Consider the following 26,418-nt stretch of genomic DNA (forward strand, 5'->3'; position numbering starts at 1 on the left):
CTCCTTGCTGTCCCCAGTCCACCTGGCCGTGCTGCTGCTCCAGTTTCAACTGTTCCGCCTGTAATTATTATTATTTGACCATGCTGGTCATTTATGAACATTTGAACATCTTGCCCATGTTCTGTTATAATCTCCACCCGGCACAGCCAGAAGAGGACTGGCCACCCCACATAGCCTGGTTCCTCTAGGTTTCTTCCTAGATTTTGGCCTTTCTAGGGAGTTTTTCCTAGCCACCGTGCTCCTACACCTGCATTGCCTGCTGTTTGGGGTTTTAGGCTGGGTTTCTGTACAGCACTTTGAGATATCAGCTGATGTACGAAGGGCTATATAAATACATTTGTTTTGATTTTGACTTCTGAAAACTAAATAAGATATCAAGATGTGACGCTTATCCTATGCCGGTGTAGATGAGCTGACTGACCGCTTTGGCAGCGACTAGTATATCAGCACCCTGGATCTTACTAAGGGGTACTGGCAGGTTCCCGTGGCTCAAAAAAAGGGGGGAGAAGACTGCCTTTGCCACACATACAGTGCTGTCCCATTACACGGTTTTACCCTTCGGCCTGCATGGAGCTTCGCCTACTTTTCAGAGGATAACGGCTAGGGTCCTGAGACCTTCCAGCAGTGGTTCTTAACCTTGTTGGAGGTACTGAACCCCACCAGTTTCAAATGCGCATTCACCGAACCCTTCTTAATTGAAAAAAAAATCAAATTCAAAACATAGGTATATATTTGACTGGTGCACAAAATGAACCGTGCATCAACATCACTGTGTTCAAAGAACAAAATCATCAAAACATTTTCACACAGATGATCATTTTCACACAAAAACAAAAACATAATAATGAATATTTACTGCAAATCAGTGTGACTTCTGCTGTTGCCTTTCAGAGACCAGTTCAGAAATGCGCGGCTTTGGCTCCCGGGTGGCGCAGTGGTTAAGGGCGCTGTACTGCAGCGCCAGCTGTGCCATCAGAGTCCCTGGGTTCGCGCCCAGGCTCTGTCGTAACCGGCCGCGACCGGGAGGTCCGTGGGGCGACGCACAATTGGCCTAGCGTCGCCCGGGTTAGGGGGGGCTTGGTCGGTAGGGGTGTCCTTGTCTCATCGCGCACCAGCGACTCCTGTGGCGGGCTGGGCGCAGTGTACGCTAACCAAGGTGGCCGGGTGCACAGTGTTTCCTCCGGCGCATTGGTGCGGCTGGCTTCCGGGTTGGATGTGCGCTGTGTTAAGAAGCAGTGCGGCTTGGTTGGGTTGTGTATCGGAGGACGCATGACTTTCAACCTTCATCTCTCACGAGCCCGTACGGGAGTTGTAGCGATGAGACAAGATAGTAGGTACTACAGCAATTGGATACCACGAAATTGGGGAGAAAAAGGGGTAAAAAAAATAAATAAAAAGAAATGCGCGGCTTCACCTTGGCAAGTGCCACTCTCATGTCATTTTCGCAACAAAGTCTGTTCCTTTTCTTCGTTTTTATGTCCAGCATCCTCGAAAAGGATTGCTCGCAAAGATATGTTGTAACAAACGGTATGAAAATCTCCAGAGCTTTCTTATCAATAACAGGGTACGTTACCATTTGTTGACACCAAAACGATGAAAGCGTTGTTGTTCTGAAGATTTGCTGTTGAACCTGGCTCTGCTGAATTTCAATGATTTCATCGAGGTATTCATAATTGACATCTGTTGTCTCAACACTAAACGTGAACGGCTGTCTCACCCATGCTGGATATGACTCTCTTGTAGGGAAGTATCCGTCGAGAGAATTTGCAAGCTCATCTAAGTGCGTGGCAATTGCTTGCTTCAGTTCAGCGGGTACAGAAATGTCTCCGATTCCAGATACATCTTCGATCTTACTTACACAGTCGTCCAGCAGGGGAAAGTTTGCGAAGTTATTGTTCTCTGTTCGTCATTTCCATAACGGTAGCTTTTTTTGAAAAGCCTTCAGGTTTTCCTCCGCTTCGATGATGTTGACTCCACCGCCCTGCATCTTTTGATTGAGATGATTGAGAGCTGCGAAGATATCGGCCATGTACGCTAAAATGAGAATGAACTCAGAATTTTTGAAGCAATCTGCATGACAATGTTGGTGCTCTTGCAAAAACAGGGCTAATTCCACACGCACGGCAAAAACACGATTCAGCACCTGTCCCCGGGATAACCACCTAACGTTAGAATGGTACAGAAGTACCTCGAATTCAGAGCCCATTTCTTTACACAGCTCACTGAAGATGCGATGCCGCAGAGCACTAGTTCGCACATAGTTCACGCATTCCACTACAATTTTTAATACTTCTGCCAGTTTTGGAGGCAAGGTTTTTGTTGCCAACGCATGCCTGTGCAGAATACAATGCGTAACAATGATGTGTGGTGCATCGGCTTTCACTAGCGCACCAAAACCAGACTTTCTTCCCAGCATGACTGGAGCTCCGTCCGAACAAACTGCAGAAACCATATCCCACGAAAGATTGTTGTCTTTGAAGAAGTCATCCACAAGTTTCTTCACATCGGCTGCCTTAGTTGTTGTTGTAAGAGGCTTACAAAATAAAAATTATTTCTTTATCACGTCGTCTTTCACATAGCGCACGAATACAGCAAGCTGGCTTAGATTGGAAACGTCTGTGGTCTCGTCGAGTTGAAGGCTGAATTTTGCCGGGCTTGAAATCAGATCTGCAACTACTTGAGCCAAGATGTCTTTGCTCATGTCCTCTATTCTGTCGCTGATGGTGTCATTTGAAAGAGGAATTTGGGATAACTTAACTTCGGCCTCTTTTCCCAGCATGATATTCGCCATCTTCAACGCAGCTGGTTTTATGAGTGTTTTACCAATGGTGTGTGGTTTGCCCTGCTTTGCGATCAGGTAAGCAACTTCGTACGATGCTGTGAGGATCGGTTTGTTGATGGGTACAAAGCCGAGAACAGGCAGAGTAGCCTTTTCATCGAATCTGGCTCTCTTCACCTTGAATTCAGCGAGCGTTGTGTTCTTGTATTTTCCATCTCCATGCAGCTTAAGGAAGGTGTTCTCTTAGTTTTGCCGGTGCTAGACTAGAATTGCTCAACTTGGCATTGCAAATCATGCAGTTAGGACACTGACTCCCATCACGTTCGGTTATACATGTAAATCCATATTGTACATATTCGTCCGACCACTTTATTTTTTTGCTCGACATAGTAAGTATGAAGGGATTAAAATATTAAGAAAGAAATCACAAGTCGACTACTGAGCGCACCAAATTCCCTGCAGCACAGATAGGCCAAGCGATGTAGCGTGATCACCTGCAGCCAATGATGGCCAAGCGGAGCGTGTCATCACAAATCATATTAATCGAATGTGTGTCTTGACCTCCGCCGAACCCCTGAGACTGACTCACCGAACCCCTGGGGTTCGATCGAACCCAGGTTAAGAACCACTGCCCCACAGCATATTTGGACAACGTGATAGGGCTGTACACAAAGCGGGAATCTCACCTGAAGCAGCTCAAAGCTGTCTTGGAGGTACTTCGCAGAGCAGGTCCAACCGCCAATGCAAAAACATGCAGGCTGGGACTTGAGTAAGGAGAGTACCTGGCATCACCATCGGGAGGGGCAAAGTCAAACTGCTAGAGAAGAAAGCTCAAGCCCAACAACAGTGGCCACAGCCACAAACCAAGTCTCAGGTAAAAACCTTTGATAGGCTAACCAGCATTCCTAACTATGCAACTGTAGCTGGTCCTTTCACAGACCTGACCATAAAAGCCCCAGCCCAGCCTGGTCAGGTGGACTGACAAAGCGGAAGAAGCCTTCCAGAACCCAAAGGAGGCCCTGTGTTCCAGACTGGTCTTGGTGATGCCGGACTTTGGGGGAGAGATGGTGGTCCAGTTCTGATGTCTCAGACAAATGGGTGGGCGCAGGCTTGTCCCAATAAATATGCAGGGAGGAGCATACCATCCTATATAAATCAGCCGGAAGCTGTATCCACGAGACCAAATACTCAGTGGAGAAAGAGTGCCTAGGGGTGCTGTGGGCATTGAAGAAGTTAAAGTATCTCCTGGGACGACACTCACGCTGGTCACAGACCATGCTCCTCTGGTCTGGATGTCCAGGAACAAGGAGACCAACAATAGTGTCCAGGTGGTTTCTCTCACGTCCACAGATCTGGATCAAAATACGGGAATGCAGACGCACTGTCCCGCTGGAACGCTGTGTGGACGACGACCACCCTACCCAGAAAGGGTGGATGTGTGAGATGGCCACTATATTCCTTCTCGTTGGCTACATCAGCTGGCCAGGAGAGGGGGGTGGCCTGAAAGGGTAAGTTACACACCTGAAAATAATTCACTTGGAAGTTGGGTGGAGACTGTTTTTAACCTGGCTTTGGCCAGATCTGCTTGTGTCCCTGGAGCAGCAAGAGCTGAAACGCTGAGCCCTCTAATGCTGAAAGGGATATCAGACCAAAACGGGACAAGAACTTACCGGCCGTTAATTGGCTGTAGACCTGACCCCAGTAAGGAGAAGTATGTTAGATAAATGTTTTATTTTGTTTGATATGCCGGTAAACAGCTTAGCTGTCCGGTAGCAGAGGGACCAGAAAAACACATAGAAAGGCTCAAAGGAAGAGCTAGGTTTTTGGTTTGGTTTTATTGTTACCCAGCACGATGGCACATTCTGTTAATGAATAAAAGTCCTGGGTAGTTTCCCTGGAGAAAAGGTCCACCTTGGTCTGAGCTTGTGCTACTTCACACTTGTGGGCAAGCCCGGCACCCCTGACCGCTACAATATTAAAATCACTCATGGCAATCATTCAGTCAAGTGACACTAGAATAGAGAGAGACCGAGAATGACAAGCATATTCTCCTAATTATCTAAACAGCTGCGTCCTGAACGCATGACAGAACGCCATTTCTGAGGCATGTCTGTCTGAGCAGCTGTCATGCGGTTTCTTTACCAGCCATGTTGGAAAAATCTTGCATTCAGTAGAATGTCATCAGTACTTATTCTTCAGATATTCTGAAAACCAGATAATTTTTCATTCATAGTCATCTCAAGACCAGTGGGGGAAAAAACCTGAACCATTTGATTCCTTTTCAAAATTCAGTTACGTTTTATGAACTAATGACACGACCCAGAAGAGATTTTAAATTCTATATTGTCAGCGTTCTTCAAGAACCCTAGGGGGAAAATCGCACATCCATATGCATTTAAACATTTTCTTAGTCAGGCAACCTCTTCAAAGACCTTAAAATAAATAGCAGGGTGAGGGTTGTAGTCCCAGAGGAGATTAATCTGGAACGGGTCCTGCTGAGTTAAGCAGCAGTAATTGCGTGGGCCATTACAGCTTCAGTGACTGACTAAGGAGAAAGTCTGGTGCATTCAATGACATTCAGTGACAACGTTGCAGATATACATTTAATGAATCAACCTGACAACTGCCAATTCTATATGACAGAAAATTATCTGTCCTACAAAATGCAGTTCTATCTGAATGTTGTTAACATTGCAACCTTCTAAAACAGACTCACGAATACAGCCAGGGTCATTTTCAATATGCATTAAACAGAAGACAAAGAAAGGACTGAAAAAGGGAGCGACAACCTAGACTTGTCCAATAAGAAACATTTATTTTTTGTTGTAAAACACGTTGCATACCCTAGTTAACATGACCCAGGGGGATTCATTCCAACCACTGGATCAATGAGGCCCTGACCAATCACTTTCCAGGAAGGCCATGCAGGTCATTTCCCCTTCCCGGTAAAGACGTGATGGCTGCATTAATCTCACACCATAACCTGTGTGTGTGTGTGTGTGTGTGTGCATATACAGTTGAAGTCGAAGTTTACTTACACCTAGGTTGGAGTCATTGAAACTAGTTGTTCAACCACTCCACAAATGTCTTGTTAACAAACTTTAGTTTTGGCAAGTTGGTTAGGACATCTACTTGGTGCATGACAAGTAATTTTTCCAACAATTGTTTAGACAGATTATTTCACTGTATCAAAATTCCAGTGAGTCAGAAGTTTACATACACTAAGTTGAATGTGCCTTTAAACAGCTTGGCAAATTCTAGAAAATTATGGCATGGCTTTAGAAGCTTCTGTTAGGCTTATTGACATAATTTGAGTTATGGATGTATTTCAAGGCCTACCTTCAAACTCAGTGCCTCTTTGCTTGGCATCATGGGAAAATAAAAATAAAATCAGCCAAAACCTAAAAAAAATATACAAGTCTGGCAGCGATTTCCAAACGCCTGAAGGTACCACGTTCATCTGTACAAACAATAGTACGCAAGTATAAACACCATGGGACCACGCAGCCGTCATACCGCTCAGGAAGGAGACGCGTTCTGTCTCCTAGAGATGAAAGTACTTTGGTTTGAAAAGTGAAAATCAATTCCACCATCCCATCCCACCCATGAAGCACCGGGTGGCAGCATCATGTTGTGGGGGTACTTTGCTGCAGGAAGGCCTGGTGCACTTCACAAAATAGATGGCTTCATGAGGGAGGAAAATTATGTGGATATATTGAAGCAACATATCAAGACATCAGTCAGGAAGTTAAAGCTTGGTCGCAATTGGGTCTTCCAAATTGACAATGACCCCAAGCATACTTTCAAAGTTGTGATAAAATGGCTTAAGAACCACAAAGTCAAGGTATTGGTGTGACCATCACAAAGCCCTGACCACAAAGCCCTGACCTCAATCCTATAGAAAATGTGTGGGCAGAACTGAAAAGGCATGTGCGAGCGAGGAAGCCTACAAAACTGTCTCGGTTACACCAGCTCTGTCAGGAGGAATGTGCCCAAATTCAACCAACTTAGTGTGGGAAGCTTGTGGAAGGCTACCCTAAATGTTTGACCCAAGTTAAACAATTTAAAAGGCAATGCTACCAAATGCTAATTGAGTGTATGGAAACTTCTGACCCACTGGGAATGTGATGAAAGAAACAAAAGCTGAAATAAAAATCACTCGCTCTTCTATTATTCTGACATTTCACATTCTTAAAATAAAGTGGTGATCCTAACTGACCTAAGACAGGGAATTTTTATTGGGATTAAATGTCTGGAATTGTGAAAAACTGAGTTTAAATGTATTTGGCTAAGGTGTATGTAAACTTCCGACTTCAACTGTATGTATGCATGTATGTATATACACACACACACACACACTCAAAAGTTTCAAACCTACTCATTCAAGGGTTTTTCTTTATTTGTACTATTTTCAACATTGTAGAATAATAGTGAAGACATCAAAACTATGAAATAACACATGGACTCATGTAGTAGCCAAAAAGTGTTAACAAATCAAAATATATTTTAGATTCTTCAAAAGTAGCCACTCTTTGCCTTGATGGCAGCCTTGCACACTCTTGGCCTTCTATCACACAGCTTCACCTGGAATGCTTTTCCAACACATGCTGAGCACTAGTAGGCTGCTTTTCCTTCACTATGCGGTCCAACTCAACCCAAACCCATCTCAATTGGGTTGGTCGGGTGATTGTGGAGGCCAGGTCATCTGATGCAGAACTCCATCACTCTCCTTCTTGGCCAAATAGCACTTACACAGCCTGGAGGTGTGTTTTGGGTCATTGAAAAACAAATGATAGTGGGACTAAGCGCAAATCAGATGGGATGGCGTATCGCTGCAGAATGATGTAGTAGCCATGCTGGTTAAGTGGGCCTATAATTCTAAATAACTTAGTGTTGCCAGCAAAGCACTCCCACACCATCACACCTCCTCTTCCGTGCTTCACGGTGGGAACCACAAGTGGAGATGATCCATTCACCTACTCTGCGTCTCACAAAGACAGCGTTTGGAGCCAAAAATCTCTAAATTTTCACCGGTCTAGTGTCCATTGCTCGTGTTTCTTGGCCCAAACAAGTCTCTTCTTCTTATTGGTGTCCTTTAGTAGTGGTTTCTTCGCAGCAATTCAACCATAAAGGCCACACAGTCTCCTATGAACAGCTGATGTTGAGATGTCTTACTTTATTTGGGCTGCAATTTCTGAGGCTGGTAACTCTAATGAACATATCCTCTGCAGCAGAGGTAACTCTGGGTCTTCCTTTCCTGTGGCGGTCCTCATGAGAGCCAGTTTCATCATAGCGCTTGATGGTTTGTGAGTGCACTTGAAGAAACGTTAAGTTCTTAATTTTCCGCATTAACTGACCTTCATGTCTTAAAGTAATGATGCTCATTTCTCTTTGCTCATTTGAGCTATTCTTGCCATAATATTGACTTGGTCTTTTACCAAGGAGGGCTATCTTCTGTATACCACCCCTACCATGTCACAACACAATTGATAGGCTCAAACGCATGAATCTCCACAAATTAACTTAAGGCACACCTGTTAATTGAAATGCATTCCAGGTGACTACGTCATGAAGCTGGTTGAGATAATGCCAAGAGTCTGCAAAGCTGTCCTCAAGGGTGGCTACTTTGAAGAATCTCAAATATAAAACATATTTAGATTTGTTTAACACTTTTTTGGTTACTACATGATCCCATAGTTTATGTCTATTATTCTACAATATAAAAATAAAGAAACTCTTGAATGAGTAGGTTTGTCCAAACTTTTGACTGGTATTGTACGTGCATACGTGAATCCACACATTTGTTAACTCACAGTGGGTGAGACGTCCTCGTCGTACTTCTTGAGCTGGTTCATGAACTCTAGGTGCTTCTTCTCCTCCTCCAGCTGTGCCACGCTCTGTTCGCTCTTCTGCAGCTTCTGCTGTGTGTTGGCCAGCTCGTCCCTCAGCCACTGGTTCTCCTGGCACAGCCGACGCACCTGGGCTCGCAGCTTCTGCTTTTCAGACTCCACCGCGTTTAAGTGGTTGGACAGGGCCATCATCACCTGAGGAGAAGGGGGGAGGAGGTTATCAAACCACTGCACATCAGTAGCTGTCCATGGTTCTCTTCAGTCCGCTTTCATCCTAGTTCTCCCTGGTTCCTCAGATGGAGAAATAGCATTAGAGGTAAGAGAACAAGGCAATTGCAGAGAGAGCCTTGTGAAAGACAGAGACCCTAACAGACAACAGACAGCTGTGTTAAGGGTGAATCATGACTGATTTCCTAAGCTTGGTCTAATATACTGTAGATGAAGTTGCTGTGTAATATAAGTACCCTCAGAAGTTAAAGCAGCAACCAACTTGAGTCATTTGCAGAGAACCTTATCCCAGATCTGTTATACTGTCTATCTCTAGCCAATGGTAATTTTAACACCAAATACATTTTGCAAGACAGCATTAAATAGATATGAGACCAAACTACTCAGCTCCTCCCTCAGGCTTACATACCTGTGCTTCTCCAAGGCCCAGCTCGATCATCTCCACAGACTTGCGCAGAAGGCTGGACTTCTCGTGCACCAGGTTAGCCTCATCTTTCTTCAGGCACTTGATGGTCTCCAACAGGCTGTGCAGGATGGAGTTGTGCTCATTCTTCAGTGCCTCCAGGCCCTGGATCACCAGCTTGGTGTTGGAGATTATCTCCTCCTGGGACAGCTTCTCTAGCTTCTCTTCCCTTGGGTACACCATCGTGGACATCGTCTAGTCTACCGTAGGGGGGACCTGGGGGAGAGGAAGGGGGAAACAGGAGGACAAGGGTGGGTTGATGTCTTGGAAGAGAGGAGATATATATATATATATATATATATATATATGGTTGCAAAATTCCCAGGCTTTCAAAAAAACTTGGTTGGAAGACTCCCCAGAATCTGAAGTTTTGCAAGGTAGATGGGCCCACTCAATGTCAGGTGAAAAGAAATGTCAATTAAATAAAACTATGCATCCAAGTGGGGCAATTATTGCAGGGCATATTAGAAGACAAGTAAACAACACATTTGATTAGTATTCCGACACAGCAGAGTTCATTTACACAGAGCCTATTTAGCCGGGCGTACAATACATAATTATGGCCCCGATTTAGCTGTCGCAGAGAAGTTTGAGATCATATCCAAAATCACCATGTCGTTGCCACTCGGGGCACACTGACGTCACCGACGCTCGTTTAATGTGATGGGGTCAGAGACACAATCTGAGGGCTACCAATCCCGTCGGAGCCTCCCCAGACGTCCCAATATTTTCAAAACATGTTTGATCAAAAATTAAACATCGGCACAAAATCTGCAATACGCTTGTAGTGTGAGATGTGCAACTGCAAGTTTTGAGAACTGTGATGAGCAATAACCAATGAGCACGCCAGAGACGAAGTTATCGCATCAACCAGAATGTGTAGACACTTGAACAGGAGCGATGACTACTACTAGTATGATTTCGTACTTGCCTTTAACCAAAGCGTCAAATCGTTACATCTCTGAAGTTCAAACAATCTAAAATCACTGTTTTCGCGAGACAGCGTGGTATCGAGATGAAGAATCTTGTATTAAGTGACCCGTCTGTACAACATTGTTTAATGTGCACACCACTACATTGGCAGGACAGGAAAGACGGTTGTTTAAATTGAGAGTCTCAGCGATGTTAGGATTTTGAAAGTGGGGTTGTGTATAAGCCTAACAGTCCCTATCCACAGAGAGACAGGAGAGGGTTTGACTGGATTGAAGTTCCAGAGCCAAAGTACAGCACCTCCTTCACTTTCCATGCTATGCATGTCAAAGTTAAAGCCTCAACCTCTGGCCTCAATTACAACGGATTCAATCTTCACACTACTGATCAGTGCGCACTGTCTCAGCAGTCAGTGAGGTATGACAGGAGTGGAGCTGGGTACTGTCAAATCTATACTGAACAGAAATATACAAAACGCAACACTAAGTGTTCTTCCCATGTTTCATGAGCTGAAATAAAAAGAGCCCGTTATTGTTCCTTGCGGACAAAAAGCTTCTCTCAACTTCTTTGTACAAAATTGTTTACATCCCTGTTAGTGAGCATTTCTCCTTTGCCAAGATAATCCATCCACCTGACAAGTGTGGCATATCAAGAATCTGACAAACAGCATGATTACACAGGTGCACCTTGTGCGGGGGATAATAGGACAATAAAATGTGCAGTTGTGTCACACAACACCACAGATGTATCAAGTTGAGGGAGCATGTAATTGGCATGCTGACTGCAGGACTGTCCACTAGAGCTGTTGACAGATAATTTTATGTTAATTTCTCTACCATAAGCTCCGTCCAACATCGTAACATAAGCCACATCCAGCCACCTGGACAGCTGATGAAAATGAGGGTTTGCACAACCGAAGACTTTCTGCACAAACTATCAGAAACCGTCTCAGGGAAGCTCATCTGCATGCTCGTTGTCCTCACCAAGGTCTTGACCTGACTGCAGTTCGGCATCGTAATCGTCTTCAGTGGGCAAATGCTCAGCGTCGACGGCCACTGGCGCGCTGGAGAAGTGAGCTCTTCACGGATGAATCCCGGTTTCAACTGTACCTGTGCAGATGGCGTGTGTGGGGGCGAGCGGTTTACTGATGTCACTTTTGTGAACAGAGTGTCCCATGGTGGCAGTGGGGTTATGGTACGGGGCAGGCATAAGCTATGTACAACGAACAAAATTGCATTTTATCAATGTCAATTTGAATGGACAAGAGATCCCGTAACAAGATCCGCCGCCATCCCCTCATGTTTCAGCAGGATAATGCACGGCCCCATGTCGCAAAGATCTGTACACAATTCCTGGAAGCTGAAAATATCCCAGTTCTTCCATGGCCTGCATACTCAGACATGTCACCCATTGAGCATGTTTGGGATACTCTGGATTGACACGTACAACAGCATGTTCCAGTTCCCGCCAATATCCAGCAACTTCTCACAGTCACTGAAGAGTGGGAGAACATTACACAGGCCACAATCGACAGCCTGATCAAACCTATGCGAATGAGATGTGATGCGCTGCATGAGGCAAATGGTCACACCAGATACTGACTGGTTCTCTTTTAAAGCTATCTGTGACCAACCGATGCATATCTGTATTCCCAGTCATGTGAAATCCATAGATTAAGGCCTAATTCATTTACTTCAATTGACCGATTTCCTTATATGAGCTGTAACTCTGTAAAACATTTGAAATGGTTGCATGTTGCATTGATATTTTTGTTTAATGTAGATGAAAAAAAAACATGAACACAAAACATCAGTCTACATCTCAGTGGCTCAGTGAACCCGCCCTTCAGTGACAGGCAGGCACGATGTCATCTCTCTGCTCCAGTCATGACACAGTAAGCGTAAGACTGAGGATGCGTGACTGACAAATTAACAGATTTTCTGGACATACAATAAGAGATGAAAGGATTCAGAGACTTCATCAGTGAGATGGGTCATTACTTGTATGCTGTTAAAATTATGCCATGACTAACAAATGTACTAGGATTAGGCTAGGCTACTAACTGCCCAAAGTGAGTCACTACTGCAGCCTTAATGAGTACCCTATGAAAGACATTACTCACTGTTCTGTGTGGCCTTGATAGAAGAATGTTAGACCCAGCCTTATCACAGATAACTACAACGGCAAAACAATTAAGAAAATTGTATGCAAAAACAGACGAGACAAATTCTTTACAAACTGTAGGCCTGTAACACTGGCCTTGTTTACTTCTCAGGTGCTCTTATTCCTATAATTTGTATAGACTTCATGTACACTACAGTATATGGAAGGTGAACTTGTCTATACAAGACCTGTATAGACCTGCTTTCCATGATGAACAGCCGTGGGGGAGAATGGGATAGGCAAATTCTAGTGGATAGGCTGGCAGGCGGGAATGCTTTGGGCCAATCCCAATAACACCAGGTTCAGAGCAGGACAGGGCTGCAGTTGGCCGGCTGTGGACTGAGGGCACACAGATTAGAGGTTGACCAATTAAATCGGCATGGCTGATTAATTAGGGCCGATATCAAGTTCATAACAATCGGTAATCTGCCTTTTTGGACGCCGATTACATTGCAATCCACGAGGAGACTGCGTGGCAGGCTGACCACCTGTTACACGAGTGCAGCATCAAAAGGACCTTGTGGATGCAAGGAGCCAAGGTAAATTGCTAGCTAGTGTTAAACTTACAAAAAACAATCACTAATTAACTACACATGGTTGATGATATTACTAGGATAACTAGCTTGTCCTGCATTGCATATAATTAAAGCGGTGCCTGTTAATTTATCACCGAATCACAGTCAACTTCAACTTTGCCAAAAAGGTGATGATTTAACAAAAGCACATTTGCAAAGAAAAAAAAAACACAATCGTTGCACAAATGTACCTAACCATAAACACCACTGCCTTTCTTAAAATCAATACACAAGTATATTTCCTTAAACCTGCATATTTAGTTAAAATAAATGTTAGCAGGCAATTGTCACTGCTCGTGTTCAGTGCAAGCAGAGTCAGGGTATATGCAGTAGTTTTGGCCTCCTAACAAAGACCGTATCTTACATAATGATGACATAACATTGAAGGTTGTGCAAACTAGCAGCAATATTTAGACATAAGGTTGCCACCCGTTCGATAAAATACGGAACGGTTCCGTATTTCACTGAAAGAATAAACGTTTTGTTTCCGAAATTATAGTTTACAGATTTGACCATATTAATGACCAAAAGCTCGTATTGCCGTGTGTTTATTATAATTAAGTCTATGATTTTATATTTGATAGAGCAGTCTGACTGAGCGGTGGTAGGCAGCAGCAGGCTTGTAAGCATTCATTCAAACAGCACTTTACTGCGTTTGCCAGCAGCTCTTAGCAATGCTTGAAGCACAGCGCTGTTTATGACTTCAAGCCTATGAACTCCCGAGATTAGGCTGGCAAAACTGAGGTTCCTATGAGAACATCCAATAGTCAAAGGTATATGAAATACAAGTGGTATAGAGAAATAGTCGACGTGTCATAATTCCTATAATAACTACAACCTAAAACACCTTAACTGGAAATACTGAAGACTCGTGTTAAAAAAGGAACCACTGGCTTTTATATGTTCTCATGTTCTGAGCAAGGAATTTAAACGTTAGCTTTTTTTTTCTTATTCTTTTTTTTTTCCACTCTTTTTTTTTTTTTTACACGGCACATATTGCACTTTTACTTTCTTCTCCAGCACTGTGTTTTTGCATTATTTAAACCAAATTGAACAGGTTTCATTATTTATTTGAGACTAAATTGATGTATTATATTAAGTTAGAATAAAAGTGGTCATTGTTCATTCAGTATTGTTGTAATTGTCATTACTACAAATACACATACACACACATATACACACACACATATATCTACAGTGCCTTGCGAAAGTATTCGGCCCCCTTGAACTTTGCGACCTTTTGCCACATTTCAGGCTTCAAACATAAAGATATAAAACTGTATTTTTATGTGAAGAATCAACAACAAGTGGGACACAATCATGAAGTGGAACGACATTTATTGGATATTTCAAACTTCTTTAACAAATCAAAAACGGAAAAATTGGGCGTGCAAAATTATTCTAGTGTATCTCAGAAGGGCCGGGCCATGAATGAACAGGAAACGTTTTTAAAAAGTCTCAAAATGAAGCCAGACAAGATGAAACATGTTTTTATGAGTGCTAGAATTGCCTACAAAATGTACAGAAATAGCGTGATGGCTTACATCAAGGTGTGTTTACTTTTCAAGACAAGAAACCTGCAAAACCTGCTTCTTTGAAACTACAGGCTAATCCTGTAGGCTAATGAAATACCAGGTGACTCCAGCAGTAGCATAAGCAGAACCTCTGACTTCTACACACTTTGCCATTGGGCAAAGAGAAACATTTGCAGTTTTATAGCTAATCTCATGCAATTCTACACATTTTGCCATGAAGCTGAGAGAAAATAGTGCTGTTTTAAAGCTAATTAGAGTTCAATTATAGGTGTGTGTTGACAGTGATAAAGGCAATGGATTATGAGCAGTTTTGTTTGCTAAGTGAACAAATTAAGTAGGCAGTGGCATGGTGCATACAGCCAAAGAAGCACAGTAACATATGCCTTAATGCAGTCATATTTGTGGCTTATTGCGGGTGTGGCTTTTAGCTTATTTTTGGCCACAAATCCCATGAGAGTGAATGTCATTCAAGTTCATCTGAATGTAATTTCAGTGCACTGCTATGAATTCTGATGGTGTTTGCATGTTTAGGTAAAAAATAAATGTCCCATTTGGAACACTGACAAGTAGAGCATAAAAAAATAACTTTTTGTTGTTGTTGCGCAATGTGATTGGGTGGGCCTGACTCCCCAGTGGGTGGGCTGGACTCCAGTAGTTTGACTTCTTATCGAAGGTTAAAACGTCAGTGGCAGAGAAGGATGTGGCTGTGTGCGAAGAATAACTTTGCATAGGCTAGTAGTCTATAGGCCTTATCTTGCTTTACAAACAAAATGACTGTATAATTCTCCTTGCCTAGGCTATATGACAAATTTCTACCTGAACAGAAAATTACAGTCAAACTAAGCCAGGAGGAGCCAAACGATTAGGGTAGATTTTGAAAATCAACTGCTAACACACACACACACACAAACTTGAATCCAGTGAACAGAGGAGAAGGGGGATTTAGAGAAACACTGGATAGAGTGAGAGAATAATACAAGCCTCTCACCAAGGTTGCACTGAAAGGGAAAAAAAGGGATTACAAACATGAAACAGCAGTGCCACAGAAGCTAAGGCTATGTTTCTGGTTGATGTGGTGCTCAAAGCTTCCCAAGCGAATATTTCTATGCTATTTGAGCTCAAACGAGGAAACACATTCACAAATCAGGCTGTTGGGGATAATAAAGTCTCACTGTGAGACTTCCACTGCTATGGATGAAAGGATACAAGTCTCAGAGGCTCACAGCAGCGCCAGACTAACCAGGGTCTCAGACAACAAAAAAGGCGTGAGCTATTGTTTCAAGCGGTAAGGCATCACTGTGCAACAGTGTAAGAACAAACCCACATGAGGTATGATTACGACTTCTAGCTACTCCAGTAAATGGCTATTAGATCATCAAGAGCTGTGAAAGCTCAAACAGAATTCTTACTGGTATGTAAGGGCTCGTCTAGAATCCAACCATTTAAAATGCAAAATAACCAACAAAAAGTTGAAGTTTGTCATGAGTATTTCCCAGGAGGCAGAACTGGGTGATTTCTGTTAGATCGGCCAGTTGCAAAGTAAAAATTGCCTATACTATAAAAATGTATGAAAACATGATAATTTAAGGTTAGGGTTAGGCATAGCACTGTGGTTAAGGTTACGTTTAAAATCAGATGTTATGACTTTGTGGCTGTACCAGCTCGTGACCACTGCAGTGCTGCCTCCAGTACTGGAGTCATCCCAATAAATGCCAACCTGCGTTAGGGAAGGGGGTAAGTTGCTTTGTAGGGTAAGCATTAGACAATCACGTACCAGAATACATTTCTAGGCCTAGGCTATATTCTTTCCAAACAAGTGTTTTTTGGGGGGGTTTATTTTTTTTGTTTACAATGTGACCTAGTCATTACCATTGATTACCAGGTACTAAGGTGGTGTAATAGATACAAGCAAGTAGCGTTAATTACCTTTTTCCCATACCAGCACCAGAGGGTCTCCAGTGATTATGGTAAAGTAGGCTCTAGTGCAGGGCTCTCCACCCTGTTCCTGGAGAGCTGCCCTCCTGTAGGCTTGTTTCAACCCCTGTTGTAACTAACCTGAGTCAGCTTATCAAAAAGATAATTGTTAGAATCAAGTTGCACTAGATTAGGGTGGAGAGAACACCTACAGGAGGATAACTCTCCAGAAACAGGGTTGGAGTGCCCTGTTCTAAGCGCAATTTTTTTTTTTTGGGGGGGGGGGGTCACAAAAGACTTGTGAAGAGCAGAATCAACAACCTCTGCATAATCAAAACAGTTGCTTTGTGAGGTGTTACCTGCGGAAGATGTTAGTCCATGTGCAGTTAGCCATTATATATAAAATGACACCCTCAAGTCAGAGCAGGTCTATAATCCCCTCAGGGTGCCACGGAATTCCATTGTAGGTTTATCTGAGGCAATGAAGTTTGCACAGTACAGTAGCTACTACAATAGTCTGCAGGCATGCTTAGACATGCTTACACCTATTAGCAAAAACACCGGCTATCACGCGACACTCCTAATGAGAAAGCGTTAGTTACACCACACTGCAGGTCACTGCATGATAGCCTACTCCTGCCCATATGTAGGCTAAAGACTTGCTAGTTCTGTTAATAAGCAGATGGGATAAGAAAAGTGGGAGATGGTGGCCCATGTGCTAATAATGATGATATCCAAGCAGTTCAAGCAAAGTAGCTACATTGTAGAAGAAAGGTTAGATGAATCAAGTCCTACGTAATTATCCTGATGCTTACATCTAACCTAGGAACAAACTTTACCGATTTTTAACCTAGGTCTAATCTAAATCACACAAGAAAATCAGTGAGTATAATTTCCATCAGAACATTCTTCAGGCAAAATACTTGGCTAAATGACATGTTGGCAGTATTTTTCTAGACATGACACTAACCAGACATTTGGTTATCAAAACATCTCCCCAGTGTTTTCAGTTAACTTGACATGGACGACGTAGAAAGGCCCACATCTAAATATTCCAGCAGAAAAAAAAACAGACGCAGAGAAAACCATTTAAAACGCTGAGAAAATGTGTTTCATAAGAAACCTCATCCCAAAATGTCCTGGTCCAAGAGTGATTCCTAAACACCGGCACTAAACACAATCTATTAAGTCCCTGTACCGTTAATATGTACCGACGTTGAAATAAAGCTAACTCAGTGGATCAGAAAACAAACCTCTGTTTCGGCAACAGATGATCAGATCCTCATCGCTCGACACAAGGACAGGCTGTTGAAATAATGACTGTCACCAGCAATAGACCCAAGCACTATCACCATAGCAACAGCATCACAGAAAGACGAAGGTTAATCCAAACAGAAAGAGACTGAGTGAGGCTCCTTTGGATGAGGGAAGAGAATCACTGAATGGATGGAAACAGCTAGGCACTGCAGGGATAGAAAGGAAGGAGTGCGTGTCTGTGGTGGAGAGGATGGGAGAGCACTGTGCCTGCAGGACTGTGACCTTCCCACTGACTGAGAACGGCCAGCCTCAGCATGTGGTGACGGAGCAGGCATCAGAGTGTGGAGCCCCACCCTCACAAAGGAGCAGGTCAGGTGGGAGTAGGGGGAGGGGAGAGGGAGCTGTCCTGATCAAGAGAGCAGACACTGCCTCTGCTCTGCAGCCACCACCATGCACAAAACACTAGCAATATTGGGAATCTGCACGCACAGGTTTGGGCACGTTTGCCAGTTCACATTCACATACCATTATCCAGGTGGAGTAAGGTCATGCAGACATAACGCAGGCTATTTAACAAAAACAGACATTCAGGCCACAAAGAATACACAAACACATTGCCTAGGCTACCGTAGGCGAACTACAATTTTTCTTAAATCACATTATTTTCAATATAAAGCTATTGGCAGTGCTATTTTGGTTATTATAGTTTGACATTCTGCATCAATAATATGGGCAACATTTTGTTATTGATAATGAAAAAAGTGGGAATGTTGTTCCCTTGTCATATAATTGCTACATTTAATATAAATATAGCATTAAAAGTAATTCCCCAGATATTGTTTTTTTTGGCTATTGGCTGCACAGATCAAGGTCACTGGCTTTATATGGAGTCTCGCTGCAAAATTCTGTGGTAGCCATGCTGGTTAATTTTTTCCTTGAATTCTAAATAAATCACTGACAGTGTCACCAGCAAAGCACCCCCACGATGGGAACCACACATGCAGAGATCATCCGTTCACCTACTCTGCGTCTCACAAAGGCACGGTGGTTGGAAGCAAAAAGCTCACATTTGGACTCATCAGACCAAAGGACAAATTTAACCGGTCTAATGTCCATTGCTCATGTTTCTTGGTCCAAGCAAGTCTCTTCATCTTATTGATGTCCTTTAGTAGTGGTTTCTTTGCAGAAATTAGACCATGAAGGCCTGATTCACGCAGTCTGCTTTGCTTTATCTTGGCCAGGTCTCAGTTACAAATGAGAACTTGTTCTCAACTAGCCTACCTGGTTAAATAAAGGTGAACCCCCCCCAAAAAAAACTGTTGATGTTGAGATGTGTTTATTTAACTCTGAAGCATTTATTTGGGCTGCAATCTGAGGTGCAGATAATTGTCAATTTCTGAGGCTGGTAAACCTAATGAACTTGTCCTCCGCAGCAGAGGTAACTCTGGGTCTTCCTTTCCTGTGGCGGTCCTCTCATCATAGCGCTTGTTGGTTTTTGTGACTGCACTTGAAAAAACTTGAAATTTTCCAGAATGACTGACCTTCATGTCTTAAAGTAATGAACTGTCGTTTCTATTCACTTATTTGAGCTGTTCATGCTATAATCCGGACTTGGTCTTTTACCAAATAGGACTATTTTACCACAACTGATTGGCTCAAACACATTGAAAGAAATTCCACAAATTAACAAGGCACACTTGTTAATTGAAATGCATTCCTCACCTCATGAAGCTGGTTGAGAAAATGCCAAGAGTGTGCAAAGCTGTCCAGGCAAACAGTGGCTATTTGAAGTAGAGGTCGACGAATTATGATTTTTCAACGCCGATACCGATTATTGGAGGACCAAAAAAGCCGATACCGATTAAATCGGCCAATTTATTTTATTTAAATAATGCAAATACAAAGTGTTGGAGAAGAAAGTAAAAGTGCAATATTTGCCATGTAAGAAAGCTAACGTTAAAGTTCCTTGCTCGGAACATGAGAACATATGAAAGCTGGTGGTTCCTTTTAACATGAGTCTTCAATATTCCCAGGTAAGAAGTTTTAGGTTGTAGTTATTATAGGAATTATACGACTATTTCTCTCTATACCATTTGTATTTCATTAACCTTTGACTATTGGATGTTCTTATAGGCACTTTAGTATTGCCAGTGTAACAGTATAGCTTCCGTCCCTCTCCTCGCTCCTCCCTGGGCTCGAACCAGGAACACAACGACAACAGCCACCCTCAAAGCAGCGTTACCCATGCAGAGCAAGAGGAACAACCACTCCAAGGCACAGAGCGAGTGAGTGACGTTTGAAACGCTATTAGCGCGCGCTAACTAGCCAGCCATTTCACTTCGGTTACACCAGCCTAATCTCGGGAATTGATATGCTTGAAGTCATAAACAGCGCAATGCTTGACGCACAACGAAGAGCTGCTGGCAAAACGCACGAAAGTGCTGTTTGAATGAATGTTTACACGCCTGCTTCTGCCTACCACCGCTCAGTCAGATACTTAGATACTTGTATGCTCAGTGAGATTATACGCAACACATGACACGCTAGATAATATCTAGGAATATCATCAACCACGTGTAGTTAACTAGTGATTATGATTGATTGATAGTTTTTTATAAGTTAAGTTTAATGTTAGCTAGCAACTTACCTTGGCTTACTGCATTCGCGTAACACGCAGTCTCCTTGGAGTGCAACAAGAGGCAGGTTGTTATATTGCGTTGTAGTGAAAAATCTGTCGTTCTGCCCCTGAACGCGGCAGTGAACCCACCGTTCCTAGGCCGCCATTGAAAATAAGAATGTGTTCTTAACTGACTTGCCTAGTTAAATAAAGATTAAATAAAGGCGTCCAAAAAAAAATACCAATATCCGATTGTTATGAAAACTTGAAATCGTCCCTAATTAATCGGCCATTCCGATTAATCGGTCGACCTCTAATTTGAAGAATATCGAATATATTTGTGATTTGTTTAACACTTTTTTGGGTTACTACATGAGTCCATGTGTTATTCCATAGTTTTGATGTCTTCACTATTATTCTACAATGTAGAAAAATAGTAGAAATAAAGAAACTCTGGAATGAGTAGGCGTGACCAAACTTTTGACTGGTACCGTATATTACGGACCAACATTGCTTATTCTTTATGAATTTGTTATATTTATTTACTTTACGATTTTGGATTATGTGTGTATTGCTAGGTATTACTGCACTGTTGGAGCTAGAAACATAAGCACACAAGCAAAAATAACAACTAAACTTTTAGTTGATAGTGAGTGTTTGGGTGCAGGTTGACGTCTGTCTTGAATCCTGCCCTGGAGGCAGAACTGAGCGATTTCCACCAGATGGGCCGGCTACAAAGTAAAAAAAATGGGCTATATCATAAAAATGTATGAAGACTAAAAATGTGCTTTTCAGTCTTAATTTAAGGTGAGGCATTAGTGTTAGCAGTGTGGTTAAGGTTAGGTTTCAAATCTTATTTTATGATTTTGTGGCTGGTTGACTCCGGCTAGTGGCCACTTCGCAAAGCTGCCTCCAGGGCAAGATTATTGACAATACATGTCACCCTGCTGTTTGGGTGTGGTACGCTTTAACCTGACATCTCAGCTTTGAACTAACTCACCACCCATGGTATAGCCAAAACATCAATAGGCCATGAGATTAATCTTAAAATTACCATTTGTTACAACAATAAAAAGAGAGAACAATAGTACTTCAAAAACAAGCCAGTTTGACTGAAACCAAGACCTCTGTACCATCTCTCCAGAGAAGCATTTCCTGTCCACTTGCTCTGGCTGCTGAACACCAGTAGATAATTCAATCTTCCTGTTTACTGCACACACACACACATCTCTTCCTCCCCAGTGGTACCAGAGACACAAAGAAACGTCAGCCAACTGGGAGGGTGTGGCAGGACATGGGACAGCTGAGAGAGAAGTGCCCATGACACAGCTCCAATTCAATAATCTGCCCTATAAGCCACTGCCAGACCGCTTTAGGGAAGATTTTTCCACATATGGCAGGTTTGATGGGGTCTGTTTGAGGTAGGCTGGTAGACACTGTGCTCTCTCTGTAGTACAGACAGTGGCCTCACAGATAAAATATCAAAAGAGTTAAGTGTATTGCTAAAGCGAGCCAGATGTGCAGCAAATCAGATGGCACAGCATATTCGTTGGCTTCTCTGTACACGTATTGTTTGTTTACAATATAGTGATGGTTGACTTCATATGCACAGATATGAAGACAGAGAAAACAATATTTGCCTATAACCTTTAAATGCATATGCCTTGTGACCCGTGATATATAGGTCTAAAGGCCGACACAATAAGACAGTGGCCGAATAAATTCAACCACACCTTTGTTTTATCACAAAACTGGATAACAACCTCTGTCCAGTGAAGTCCACAAAGCATATTGCATGTACAGTAACAGACAGTTACATGACCTACAGCATGGACAAGCAAGTTAATGTTCCTAACATTTTCGGACCACTAAACTACTGATTTAGAAGAGAGTTACCGTAAGTCGTAAAGAAAACAGGAGCTGCCTCCACTATTCCAGCACAATTTCAACATCAAATCACCTATGCTTAGTCTAATACAGTGTCTTCACTGACATGTTCAACCTCTCCCTAACCGAGTCTAATACCTGCATGTTTCAAGCAGAACACCATAGTCCCTGTGCCCAAGAAAGAGAATGTAACCTGCCTAAATGACTAGCGCCCCGTAGCACTCACGTCAGTAGCCTTGAAGTGCTTTGCAAGGCTGGTTATGGCTCACAAACCCATCATCCCGGAAAACCAATCCAATTTGCATACCAAAGATGACACAATCTCAATCGCCCTCCACACTGCTCTTTCCCACCTGGACAATAGGAACACCTATGTGAGAATGCTGTTCATTGACTACAGCTCAGCTTTTAACACCATAGCACCCACTAAGCTCATCACTAAGCTAAGGACCCTGGGACTAAACACCTCCCTCTGCAACTGGATCCTTAACTTCCTGACAGGCGGTAAGTGTAGGCAACACATCTACCACGCTGCTCCTCAACATTGGGGCCCCTCAGGGGTATGTGCTTAGTCCCCTCCTGTACTCCCTGTTCACCCACGACTGTGTGGGCAAGCACTCCAACACCATCATGAAGTTTGTTGACGACAACGGTGGTAGGCCTGATCACTGACAACTGCTTAACCAATTAATCCAAAAAGGTTACACTGCTGCTACTCGCTGTTTATTATCTTTGCATAGTCACTTTACCCCTACCTACATGTACAAATTACCGACTAACCTGTACCCCCGAACATTGGCTCGGTACCGGTACCCCTGTATATAGCCCCAGTATTGTCATTTTGTGCAACTTTTGACCGATTATTTGGTAAATATTTTCTTAAACTGCCGTTGTTGGTTAAAGACTTGTAAGTAAGCATTTCATGGTAAGGTTGTTGTATTCGGCGCATGTGACAAATACCATTTTATTTGAGTCGCTAGCAAGCAACAAGATATGCTAAATAACCTAAAAAAAACAAATCAATCAGATTTGACCATTCAGACAAGTCACATGGCCAGGAATCAGATATGTATCTGAGGCTAGATTTCCTATTAAGATGGTTTGAAATGTGGCTTGAAATATACAATTTCATGTTATTTTTTGGATGTTAAGACTGCAGGAAAAATAAGATTCCAATATGCAAATAAATAGGATTGGAGTCACTTCAAACTGCCAACGCGAACATGGCTTTAGCCTGAATCACAACCATTCCTGGAAGTATTGTGATGCTGCATCTCTTGGTTTAGAAACTGATGACAAAATGAGAAAAAAATATATAAATGGCACTAGTCACAACCACTAGATGCGTTCAGGGAACAGGGAACGGTTATCCAACAGGGAACTTGGAAAAATACAAGGTCAAATAATGACGTCCTTTATCTTGATGTCGGAGCTCTAGAAAGAGGTCCGAGTTCGAGTTGGATAACCGTTCAAATCACAAGTCAGAGATATTCAAGTTCCCAGTTGTTGTGAACGGGGCATTGATTGAGTACAACTACGACTGGTAGTGACTTTTCGTATCAGGTTAGGAGAACATTTTCGCTAACCCTTTTCCTAACCTTAACCTAATTCACCTAGTTAGCTAGGTTCATTATCTTAATTTGCTGCGTAAGTTCTCCTTACCTGCTACGAAAAATGAACTTCCAATCGTAGCTGTAGTAGTTATACCACAGCTAGAACAATGACTAAATATGTGGTTATACCACTTAGCAGCCTATTTTATCCATTAAGATTATAGGTAGCTACTAGAACATACCTAATGCGTTAAAATTGATTGCTACAAAAACAATGCGAAATGCTTCACGCCAGTTCAGAGAAAGCTAACGTTATCTAATGAATGTTTGCTAGCATTATCAAGCTAGACAATGGTTTCACCACAACCTGAGAATAAACTGTAAATCACCAGCAAACCACAATAATTGAGTGACATGACTTATTCTAATAATATACGTTTATGGCAGTCACACGTTGACTTGAAGAAAAATAAAATTAATATCGAACTTGGACTCACCGAGAGCTGAGACTAACAGCTGGACCAGTCCCTTTAAATCCAAAATGTCCTCTGGAAAGCGTATGCTCCCAGCAGGCTTTGCGTAGGGGTAAAATGACGTCATATTTTGTTTTCACCAGTTTGCTGGTCTGAGTATGGGTTATTGTTCTTCTTCTGTATGTTGGCGTTCGCGCACTTTACCCACAGAATACTCATTGTTCGAATACTCATTGTAACCGCACAGACCGTACTATTCGTGACGTAAATTGAGCATGTAGTATGCTTAATGGTAATAGTATGACTGGAGTTTGTATGCCAAAGTGCCAATTGGTTTGGCCTTACAGTACATTAAGTAATATCAAAGATTTTTTTAAACTAACCCAAGATAGACCGCATCCTGTAGTTTCCAATGGGAGACTAGTGCCGAGTGGGCAGGATCAAGTGTGGGGATAGATTTTTCACGTTTATCCTCCCTCTTAGTGCTTTCAAAACAGCTGGGAACTTGGAAAAAAACAAGGTCAAATCATGACGTCAGTGATATTCAGGTCAGAAAGTCGGAGCTCTAGAAAGAGGCCCAAGTTTCCAAATTGGAATTCCAAGTTTTCAGTTGTAATGAGCGCAGCCTCTGCTCAAACCATGTGGTCATTATCAATAAAACATCCCAATACGGTGCAGAGCATTCGATTCGGCTGCAGGGGCAAGGAGAGTAGCTGCATTCTTTTCGTGATCAGTAAATATAATAATAATTACATTTCTATTTCACTTTTCAAAGCATCCGAAAGTGCTTCAAAAGCAAAAAACAAACAAGCAATATATCATGACAGGTGACAGGTCAACCAATAAAGGCCAAATCTTTGAAAGCTGCTTCCTCCAAAGATGGAGAGGGTCGAGTACGAGGAGAACTCCTGCCGAGAAAATGTCAGAAGTGGATGTTATGTTTGAATCAGATGGTGTGTCGAGTGGAGATGAGAGTGAGAAGAATTGGATTACAGTGGCGAATGCAGAAGGAAATAAGAGAAGTAAAGTGGTCGTGAAATCTAGTAAATCCAAACCTAGTTCAGATATTTCTTTAGTCAGAGTAAGGGTTTGATCGATGTTGTTACCTGGGAGATCCGATTGAAGACTATTAAAATTCTGGATGTGTTGGATGAGATGTCGTCGATGTGAGTAATGAGAAGTGGGCTTATTAAAATTGTTAGTGTATCTATGGAACAGAAGGAGCGTGCTCTGCATTTCAAGAAGATATCGGATTGAAATGTGTTGTCTGTGGATCAACGAAGCTGGGCGCCTATCAAGGGTGTAATCTCTGGGATGGCACTAGAAGTAAAAGCAAAGGATATACAGTGCCTTCGGTAAAGTATTCAGACCCCTTGACTTTTTCTGCATTTTGTTACGTTAAAGCCTTATTCTAAAATTGATTACATTTTTTCAAAATCCTTAGCAATCTGCACACAATACCCCATAATGACAAAGGTTTTTAGAAATGTTTGCTAATTTATTACAAATAAAAAACAGAAATACCTTTTTTACATAAGTATTCAGACCCTTTGCTATTAGAGTCGGAATTGAGCACAGGCGCATCCTGTTTCCATTGATCATCCATGAGATGTTTCTACAACTTGGTTGGAGTCCATCTGTGGTAAATTTAATTGATTGGACATGATTTGGAAAGGCACACACCTGTCTATATAAGGTTGACTGTGCATGTCAGAGCAAAAACCAAGCCATGAGGTCAAAGGAATAGTCCGTAGAGCTCAGAGACAGTGTTGTGTTGAGGCACAGATCTGGGGAAAGGTAGCAAAACATTTGCAGTACTGAAGGTCCCCAAGAACACAGTGGCCTCATTCATTCTTAAATGGAATAATTTTGTAACCACCAAAACTTTTCCTAGAGCTGGCCGTCCAGCCAAACTGTGCAATCTGGGGAGTAGGGTCTTGGTCAGGGAGGTGACCAAGAACCCGATGGTCACTCTGACAGAGCTCTGGAGTTCCTCTGTGGAGATAGGAGAACTTTGCAGAAGGACAACCATCTCTGCAGCACTCCGCCAATCAGGCCTTTATGGTAGAGTGACCAGACAGAAGCCACTCCTCAGTAAAAAGCACATTACAGCCCACTTTGAGTTTGCCAAAAGGCACCTAAAGACTCTCAGTCCATGAGAAACAAAATTCTCTGGTCTGATGAAACCGAAATGG

At 42.6% G+C, this 26,418-nt stretch overlaps 1 protein-coding gene across 14 annotated transcripts in view; it reads right to left on the minus strand.

Annotated features, from left to right (window-relative positions):
• LOC139409486 (kinesin light chain 1-like) overlaps positions 1–24,327 on the minus strand; it is a 54,851-nt gene extending 30,524 nt beyond the window's left edge. For 9 of the 14 annotated variants that reach the window (XR_011634414.1, XR_011634409.1, XR_011634415.1 and 6 more), the window contains exons 1-3: positions 24,248–24,300; positions 9,266–9,535; positions 8,593–8,823 (exon numbers count right to left, since the gene is read on the minus strand). Coding sequence is in view for 8 of the 14 variants with exons in the window: in XM_071154714.1 (XP_071010815.1) it covers positions 8,593–8,823; positions 9,266–9,511 (477 nt within the window). In the remaining 6 variants the exon portion in view is untranslated. Of the gene's footprint in view, positions 1–8,592; positions 8,824–9,265; positions 9,536–17,689; positions 17,989–24,247 lie in introns of those variants that run through there. The other 5 variants (XR_011634412.1, XM_071154734.1, XM_071154697.1 and 2 more) reach the window with 4 other exon arrangements.
• Positions 24,328–26,418: the final 2,091 nt, after the last annotated feature.

This window comes from Oncorhynchus clarkii, chromosome 1 (genome assembly GCF_045791955.1).
Source record: "Oncorhynchus clarkii lewisi isolate Uvic-CL-2024 chromosome 1, UVic_Ocla_1.0, whole genome shotgun sequence".
Classification (NCBI taxonomy): domain Eukaryota; kingdom Metazoa; phylum Chordata; class Actinopteri; order Salmoniformes; family Salmonidae; genus Oncorhynchus; species Oncorhynchus clarkii.